This window comes from Girardinichthys multiradiatus, chromosome 14 (assembly GCF_021462225.1).
Source record: "Girardinichthys multiradiatus isolate DD_20200921_A chromosome 14, DD_fGirMul_XY1, whole genome shotgun sequence".
Taxonomy (NCBI): Eukaryota; Metazoa; Chordata; class Actinopteri; order Cyprinodontiformes; family Goodeidae; genus Girardinichthys; species Girardinichthys multiradiatus.
Window position 1 is genome coordinate 38,015,665 of NC_061807.1, and position 9,653 is coordinate 38,025,317.

The 9,653-nt window shown below is 41.1% G+C and overlaps 1 protein-coding gene across 1 annotated transcript; it reads right to left on the reverse strand.

Moving 5' to 3' along the window:
- Positions 1 to 8,020, reverse strand: LOC124880347 (coiled-coil domain-containing protein 112-like). The gene is made up of 14 exons (XM_047385390.1): positions 7,671 to 8,020; positions 7,227 to 7,442; positions 6,263 to 6,384; positions 5,215 to 5,304; positions 4,894 to 4,969; positions 4,442 to 4,568; positions 4,218 to 4,334; positions 3,961 to 4,098; positions 1,328 to 1,437; positions 1,070 to 1,196; positions 770 to 937; positions 487 to 585; positions 303 to 421; positions 1 to 225 (listed from the first exon to the last, which is right to left on the reverse strand). The coding sequence occupies exons 1-14, from the start codon at positions 8,018 to 8,020 to the stop codon at positions 195 to 197; spliced, it is 1,890 nt and encodes a 629-aa protein (XP_047241346.1). The 3' UTR covers positions 1 to 194.
- Between the last annotated feature and the right edge of the window lie 1,633 nt (positions 8,021 to 9,653).

Here is a 9,653-nt window from a genome sequence, read left to right on the forward strand (position 1 = left end):
TCAAGTTGTGGAGTTCTTTTATTTGCATTTGTTACTAATCTCGGCCCAGTGCATTGAGACTAAACAAGCTGCTGGTGCTGTCTTTCCAAAGGAGTTGTCGTCATGGTTGTTTAGTGTAATCATGCTGTCATCGGTTCACACATTTTGAGGTTCTGGAGACAGTAAAAAACGGCAGGACTCGGCTCATGTTGACATCACAGCCCTTGTCTCCAAGTGGGAATGGCTCTGGAACAAAACAAGAACATATATAATTACTTCAATCTTCTTAAGCAGAACTTCAAATCAAGTCTTCAGTTTCAGACCTGTGAAACATCTGTAGCATGGGTCTCTCTCCTGAAGGTCCAGTGTGTTTCATCCTTTCCTCCCATCCCCTAGTGGGGCGAACCAGTCTGGAGGGGTCTCTGTCTACATGACCATCTATCTGAATAAGAAAAGCTAAATATTTCTGAGACTAGCAACTAAAATGTTTCAGGCTGGTCTCTGTACCTTTTCCTTTAGTTTTTTAGCAATTCTTTTCCATCTTTCGTCTTCCTCTTTTTCCCTCAGCTGGCTCTCATGAAGTTTTGCCTTCGCCTTGTGAAGATCCTGCAAAGATTCAGCCAAATGATGGATTTTACAAAGTAAAGTTGATATCATACCTTCTTCTGATCGAACTCAATGGAACCTGCTGTTTAGTGTGTAAAAGCTGGTTTATTATCTAACATTTAATGAGAACATCTGCATTTTATATTTGGTTTTAATGTATTTGTAAGATGTTAGAACTTGGTACCCTTTTACTGAAGCTTTTGATGAGTTTTGTTGCCTCTGTTTGCTTCTCCTCCCTTTCTCTCTGTTCCTTTTCTCTTTTTCTATTCTTCTGTTCCTCCTCTTCCTCCTGTCTCAATCGCAGATGCTCCTCAAGGGTCATCTTTACCTCCAGCTGGCGGCGGCGCTTCTCCTGACCAAAAGATATTGTTTTGTTCAAATGAGGCATCTGCTGAGGGCCCCAATCATGCATCTGTTAGCTTCACATTGTGTGGTTTGGATTCTGAACAGCTGTGCAGTAGTTAGGAAAAATATTCCAAAGCACCGTTTCCCATCTCCTCCTCTGAATCTCCTTAGCCAGTTCCTGCTCTGCTTCTTCTTCCTCTTTTCTTTCCTTCTCTTTCTTCCATACCTCCAGGCGCCGTGCCACCTCCATTCTCTCCTCCTCAGTCCTATAACATAAACAGGACGGTGTGTAAAGGGAAATAATGAAGGCCTTAAAACGAACATCATCATTCAAACACTTGGCACAAGTCGAGTTCAAAGGTTTCAGATCTTCATTTCTTTGGTTCTTTAAACTCACTGCTGCTGCTCAGACAGGCTCTTGACCTTCCTCTCTCTGTTTTGTGCCTCCTGAGTTTGGATCTTTGTCTGACGTTCTTGATCTTTACTGGTTTTCCAACGTCGAATAGCCTGCATTGGATGGAGGAAAACCAGTTCAACTGGAAACCACAGATAAACCTAATTACTGTCCGTCGAAGTTTCATGTATGATATATCCAACCCAGACACAAAAGAGCACTGTTGAAATCAAATCCAACACTTCACACACATCTATTAAAACTGCAAAAAAGCTACAACAGTCTAGAGTTAAGATGAGTTAAGTCAAGATAACTTTAAATCTCCATATCCAATTACACTGTATATATATATACAGTACAGACCAAAGGTTTGGACACACCTTCTCATTCAAAGAGTTTTCTTTATTTTCATGACTATGAATATTGTAGCTTCACACTGAAGGCATCAAAACTATGAATTAACACATGTGGAATTATATACTGAACAAAAAAATGTGAAACAACTGAAAATATGTCTTATATTGTAGGTTCTTCAAAGTAGCCACCTTTTGGCTTTGATTACTGCTCCGCACACTCTTGGCATTCTGTTGATGAGCTTCAAGAGGTAGTCACCTGAAATGGTTTTCACTTCACAGGTGTGCCCTGTCAGGTTTAATAAGTGGGATTTCAAGCCTTATAAATGGGGTTGGGACCATCAGTTGTGTTGTGCAGGAGGTGGATACAGTACACAGCTGATAGTCCTACTCAATAGACTGTTAGCTGCTTTTTTCTTGCCATAATACAAATTCTAAGTAAAGAAAAACGAGTGGCCATCATTACTTTAAGAAATGAAGGTCAGTCCGTCCCCAAGTGCAGTCGCAAAAACCATCAAGTGATACAAAGAAACCGGCTCACATGAGGACCGCCCCAGGAAAGGAAGACCAAGAGTCACCTCTGCTGCGGACGATAAGTTCATCCGAGTCACCAGCCTCAGAAATCGCAGGTTAACAGCAGCTCATATTAGAGAACAGGTCGATGCCACACAGAGTTCTAGCAGCAGACACATCTCTAGAACAACTGTTAAGAGGAGACTGTGAATCAGGCCTTCATGGTAAAATAGCTGCTAGGAAACCACTGCTGGGGACAGGCAACAAGCAGAAGAGACTTGTTTGGGCTAAAGAACACAAGGAATGGACATTAGACCAATGGAAATCTGTGCTTTGGTCTGATGAGTCCAAGATTGAGATCTTTGGTTCCAACCACTGTGTCTTTGTGCAGCGCAGAAGAGGTGAACAGATGGACTCTACATGCCTGGTTCCCACCATGAAGCATGGAGGAGGAGGTGTGATGGTGTGGGGGTGCTTTGCTGGTGACACTGTTGAGGATTTATTCAAAATTGAAGGCATACTGAACCAGCATGGCTACCACAGCATCTTGCAGCAGCATGCTATTCCATCCGGTTTGCGTTTAGTTGGACCATCATTTATTTTTCAACAGGACAATGACCCCAAACACACCTCCAGGCTGTGTAAGGGCTATTTGACCAAGAAGGAGACTGATGGGGTGCTGCGCCTGATGACCTGGCCTCAACAGTCACCGGACCTGAACCCAATCGAGATGGTTTGGGGTGAGCTGGACCACAGAGTGAAGGCAAAAGGGCCAACAAGTGCTAAGCATCTCTGGGAACTCCTTCAAGACTGTTGGAAAACCATTTCAGGTGACTACCTCTTGAACCTCATCAACAGAATGCCAAGAGTGTGTGGAGCAGTAATCAAAGCAAAAGGTGGCTTCTTTGAAGAACCTAGAATATAAGACATATTTTCAGTTGTTTCACACTTTGTTGTTCAGTATATAATTCCACATGTGTTAATTCATAGTTTTGATGCCTTCAGTGTGAAGCTACAATATTCATAGTCATGAAAATAAAGAAAACTCTTTGAATGAGAAGGTGTGTCCAAACTTTCAGTCTGTGCTGTATATATATATATATATATATATATATATATATATATAGTGCTGAAAATTGAATGTGTGGTTGAAAGCTAAAACTGCACATCACACTTACCGCCATATTCACAGTGAAACATGGTGGAGGCAGCTTAATGCTGTGGGAATGCTTGAGATTGGGTCAGAGGTTCCTGGCACCTTCCCCCAGGACAAAAACCTGAACCTACAGTCACAGCTACGGTGGAATGGTTTCCGAATGAAAGCTTAATCATGTGTTAGAATGGATACTCTCCATCTAAGCCTGAGCTTTTTTGCAAAGAAGAATGGACAAACACTTCAGTCTGTAGATGTGTAAAGCTGGTAGAGACAACCCAAAGGACTTGCAGCTGTAACTGCAGCAAAGGTGGTTCCAGAGAGTGTTGACTCAGGGGGGGCAGAACAGAAATGAATTCCACACCTTTCAAGTTTTCATTCGGAAAGGAAAGGAAAATCATGGATCATTTTCGTTCCATGCTACAATTCTGTCCTACTTGGTGTTGGTCAAACACATAAAATCATTGAAATTTATAATTGACAAATTATGAAAGAGTTCCAGGGAGATGAATTTTTCTGCAAGGCGCTGAATATTTTGAGAATAAACCTGAAGTATGAACAGCTTTTTGTCCACTTCTACTTCTCTAAACTCATAATGCTTTGCCACAGTTCCCTACCTCTCTCTTGTTGTGTTGCAGGTGCAGCAGCTCCTGAAGCCAGCTCTCGTGTTGCTGCATCTGCTCCTGTGTTTTACCTGGCAGGTACAGTTTCGCCTCCTTCCTGTACGATGGCCGCCCACTGTGCTTCATCCAGACCTGTTATTTCAGAAAAAAAAGCTGTTGAACGAAAATGGTCAAGAAAAGTGCATAACGTACAAATACACATTGGTAGAATAAAGCCGTAAATAACACAATATCAACTTTGTATTCCTTACTCTTAAGAACGTTTGGTGATCCAATTGGTCCCAGCCTCCATGAGGACCTTCTGTCTTCTGCAGGAAATCCTCCAAAGCTTTGACCTCTGCCGGTAGGTCTCTGTTGGCGGGTTTGGTCTTAAAGAACACACAAAGAATTTTGCCCTCCATCCTTTTCCCTTATTTAATTGAGTGACAGACAACAAAGAAAAGACAGAATGGTGTAAATGTCCTCATAACCTAACCTTAAGAGCAGAAGTCGCAGGTAACTTGTGGTTTGAGTTAAATGGAAGACTCCAGTTTTCAGTCTTCTTCTCATAAGCAGTAACCTCCTGGCTGCACGTCCGCTCCTCCTTTAAATATTCCTTAAAGCTGGAAGGAACAAAGAAACACAAAGTTTCATTCTTTATATTATTGTTATTTCCCCCCCAATCTTTAAACCCTGCATATTACTCAGTGCTTCCAAGTTTTCATTTCCTCTAATTCCCAACATTCTTTCAAGTACCTGAACTCGTTTCTCAGAGGCTGGTCTCCCTACTAATGTGTACCCAAAATGAATGCAGTGACTTTTATCCACTTTCCTACAGATTGTGAAGTATGCAGTGACATGACATTAGAGATAAAAGCTAGTGTCGTTTCTCTCCCATTTTCCAGGCTAAAGTGCTCTAAAGATGAATGCTTTGCCAATCCTTTTTACCATAAACGGCGCTCCTCCTTTAGAGCGTTTATTGACCCTTCCACCTCTGACGCCTTTTCTTTAAGTCTTTCAATCGCTAGAAGTGAAAGCAGAATTGCACAAACTTTATCAACAAACTGTCCCAAAACACTCAAATTTCCACCTTACAGATACTGCCTGTTTCATTCGGAGGTTCACTTATTTTATTTATATTATTTCACATATCGAGTCAGAAAGTAGCTCAAATATTGGATCTAATAATGACAAAAAAAGCACATTTTCTACTCAATGAAAACATCAATAGTTGGAGGTTTTTTACATAAAGAAAAAGAAAAATCTCACATTCAGGAGTCGCAGTAACATCATTTAGATGTCTCTGAAATGTCTGTACATCATTATGGATCTTCACTAGCTGCTTCTGAAGGTTCATCTCTGAAGAAAAGGCAGAACATTATATTTGATTGGGCCGCGTACGATAACATGTTGCAACAGTCCGGTTTCTTTATCGGGTTTCTGCGAGTTTCAGGCAAATTAAAGACACTTAAACACATCAGAATTTCAAAGGTACAGAAAATTATAACTTCCATTAATAATTTCATTAATACCTTTTTTGAAATGACCTAACAAATTGAGCAAGTTAAAAAGAACTTTGTTATTTTAAGTTGTTGTTGTTTGACTGTAGCACGTGAGTTTATTGCTTTTATACGTGACGCCCTTCAAATACAACATCCTGTAAGCTTCATAACTGTTACTGACGACTGGTTTTACCCACCTCCTCCCAGAACCTTCTACATCTACACTTCACCATGATGAAGGAGCTGATGGGGGATCAACTATCTAAGAAGCTTTGATTTTAATACCTTCAAAATAAGATGAGTTTTTGGAGCAGAAGGCAGGGAGTTTCTCAGAAAAATAAAAACTAACAAAAATAGTCGATGGAATTTATGATTCAAAAAAGGGTGTGTGTATTAGCATAGCACTGAAGAGGTAGAGGAAGAACAACGTCAGCAGATGTGAGGCCATTTGCTTGACTAAAACATAGTATTGAAAAGTTAAAGGTCAGATATCAAACTGATGACAGAATAAAGTAATTTTATTTTAGTGCCGCTTGAATTTGGAATCATGAACTGTAATTTTACAAACATGGTTGTTTACTTTGTTTTCATTCATAGATGCAATGTGTAATAGATCATGTTTTATTCATCCGAGATTGAACTGCAGATATCAACGAGACATGAGCGTTTTGATAAGATGACAATTCATATTTCCTGAAATGTTGAACCTAAAAACCATCAACTAGAGCAGTCCTTTCTTTTTCACCTGGACTGCACATTCTACTGTAAATCAGAGGCCTGCTATTAATGTAAAACAGCAGCTAGAAATGGCTTACTTTGAGCAGTTCGTTCCTTCTCTAGTGTTTTGTCATATTCCTCGAGTTCATTGGTCACATCTGCCCCGATGGTCTTTCTGCACAGAGTGGTCAGGGGCCTCTTATTCTCCAGTTTTCCAATCCTATGTCAAGCAAAAAGAATTCATAATTAAGTCATATTACACCAATAGGGCAAAAATAACAGGTTTTCTTGTTTAAACTCATTTTATGTAAGAGGAAAATGATGGTACAGCCCTTAGGGATCCACCAGGGCCCTGCTTTAAAACATTAGAAGTATTTTTATTTCAAACATTTTATTTACTTATTCTTCTAAATGTTAGCATAAATCTGTAGCCTTTTTAGCATAGATGGTTCTGGTTACAAGCACTTATGTTTACTATAAGGTCAGGCTTTTCATTATATCTATCCTTCAAATTAAGAATATTTATTTAGTGACACATACAAAAACCCATATGTAAGCCTAAACAAAACAAGACAACATTTCTGAATATTTTCCAGGGAACGTTGTTTCTCATCGCAGGGTTTGAGTCTTTTTTTAATGAAATATGAGTTTAGTTTTTTACAATTGCATTCCTTTTGGAAAACAGGTTCCCTGGCAGAAGGGCAGTTAGATTATGGACATAAATTAAGTCTTATCCATCCATCCATCCAACATTGAGGTGTAGGTAAAATGTAATGTTTAGATAGATAGATGTTTATGAGTGGTTCTTTCATAGATCTGTTTGTAGGTTACTGTATTTGTTTTGCCCTCCATTGTATTACCAAAATTAAAGCAAGTTGATAGTTTCAATACATTGAAGGTTGACTCAATAATAAAATGCAACAAAATAATAATCATTTAATGAGTCATGGAGAAATCTGACACATCTCGCAGGTAGAAACGAATCAATGAACCGGAATAAAACGGAAACTTGCTCTTAGAGAAATTTATGAGTTTTATTTCAAAACAATCAGTTTTACATACACCCCCCATGTGCGATGCGGGAGGAGCACACAGCCGACGCCGCACAGAGGTTCAGGATGGTGTCTGCGAGATTGCAGAATTCTTCCACATCTTCCGGAGGCAGCTCCATCTCCCGAGCCTTCTTGGAGATGGCGTAGGCCAGGAAGGCGGTGTTGTTGGTCGCCGCATTGGTGGGAGCGATCAGTCAGTCTCCAGAGCAGGAACTGGGAGAAACGCCTGATCCGTCAGGGACTCCACCCTCGTGATGGGTGTGAAGGTGGAGACCGGTGCCTTTAGCTGAAGCGGCTCTGCCGCCGCTCCCGACAGGTAAGCAGTTACCGCCGGAAAACGGGGCCAAACTGGATCTCGGCGAGTTAGATGAGCTGGGGCGAATTTTCCCGCCAGGTCATCAGTCGGGAGCTGGGCTAAAAGCGCGGGAACAGGGACACCTTTAGCCTCGGCTACTTTCGCGATGATGTCCGGCAGCGCGAAAACAAGTGCGCCCATCGGCGGAAAGGGGGTGGTCGCCGACATCGGGAGGCCCTGAGCCTGGACCGATTTTGCATCTGCCTCCGCGGCCTCCTCCGGAGGAAGGGAGTGGAGATATCAGTCGCCGTCTCTGGGGCGGAATTGTCCGATTCCCGCCCAACACCAAAGATGTCCAATGCCTCATTGAGGCAGCATTGGTTCGCTACGGGGAATTCCCCTTCTAGCGGGGAGAAAATGGCTAGCATGCAGATGACATGCAGGTCATAACTCATGATGTAGATGGTGTTACAAGCCGGGCAGAGGCGGATAGTGCCGACGTTAGCCATGGTTCTTCTTGAATCAGTGCTCTTAAGCTGTCGCTGAAGAAAAAATGGGAGCCGTTTGTCCGGTCTCACCGTAATTTATACGGACCGGGGTGGAGCCCACACAGCAGGTGGGCGTGGAGGGATAAACCCACTAGCGATAGCCTTAAAGGGCGAAGCCTATAAGAAATAGAACTTTATATTCTGTTTGGGTCATATTTTTCGGTCCGTTCAGTTTTCTCTATCTTGTTTTGTTTTTTCAACTGTTAGGTCACAGTATTTACTGAGGAACAGCTAAATACGGCCATGGGCTTCAGGCTGATCATTTATGGCGTATCAGTCATATTTCTTTCTTGCTATGATTTTGTACTCCAAGCTCAAGTATGCCTACGCTGAAAGAAGATAAGTTTGGTACGGTTGTTGGGTGTATTAATCCACAAAATTCATTGCACGTCCCCCATCATCAGAACCTCTTCAAAGTGCCTGGTTAAATTTTATTTTTCATTGAAATCTACACAAATCAGTAGGGAATAAGATTTTCTCCACTTCAAGGACGAGCTCTTCAGCAACCTCCACAAACAAGGAATTTGACTCCGGTACACTTTGCTCTCGGTTTTTTTTTTTTTATATAACTTTGCTTTTTTACTATCACACGCTACCATTCATACAACACTGTACTCAATCTTGCTCATGGATGGCAACATTTTCTATATTATCTTTCTTTTTTCATTTTTGTTTTAGGTTCTGCAGGAGAAGTAGAAGGCCTTTATCACAAAAAAGAAAAAGTAAGACTGCACTAGTTGACACCACCTCAGTTTTCTCATCTCACTATGTCTTCTTATTGGTCAAAGAGACGCCAGGTCACTAGACTTGTTAATGACATCCAAAACGACATACTTAAAGTACACCTATAACATGCCAGAATTTGCTGTAGTCCTGTAGGCCAGTTGTACAGTGGCACCCTAGAAAAGGCATAGCATTGTCCTGCTTTCCCCTCGCTCTCTGTGGAGACATACTGCCCTGCTGTCATACCATCTGCACCCACAGTGGCCAGTGATATGCACTCACTGGCCACTTTATTAGGTACACCTTGCTAGTACCGGGTTGGAGCCCCTTTTGCCTTCAGAACTGCCTTAATCCTTCATGGCATAGATTCAGAGTGTGGTCCATATTGACATGATAGCATCACACAGATGCAGCAGATATTTTTATGTGTTTTGTTCTACAATGGGTGAGTTCACTGAGTGCAGCAAAGCTATATTTGTTGCTTTGTTTGATGCATTTAATGTTTAATTGCTTGGTTTATAATACCCAAGTTGGCCCAGTAACTGAAATAATTGATCTAATTTAAACAACCGCTATTATATACTCTCTGATATTGACTGAAATATATCTACAGAAACATCAGATTCTTTGCATCAGATTTCTTTTGCTGTCTGTGTTGCTGCCATTGTAGCAGCAGTCAGTTTACGTGCAGGGTTCCTCTGTGATGTCATAAAAGTGTGTAACAAAATCGCAAAGGAGTTTTTAAGCACTTTTTTAGTGAAATTTATGACCATATGTCTCAACAACTGTTCATTTCAGTGGCATGAATTTACTTTTAAAAATATTTTATCAATGTTTCCTTTGCACAAATGTAATTGGATTTATCATGAAA

Bases quoted from the DNA above. Each gene is read 5' to 3' on its own strand.
- LOC124880347 (XM_047385390.1), bottom strand. From the start codon at position 8,020: ATGGCTAACGTCGGCACTATCCGCCTCTGCCCGGCTTGTAACACCATC. The intron at 7,443-7,670 runs GTAGCCGAGGCT...CTGACGGATCAG, and splicing joins TGCCGGACATCATCGCGAAA to GCGTTTCTCCCAGTTCCTGC. The intron at 1,197-1,327 runs GTGAGTTTAAAG...TTTATGTTATAG, and splicing joins AGCCTGTCTGAGCAGCAGCA to GACTGAGGAGGAGAGAATGG.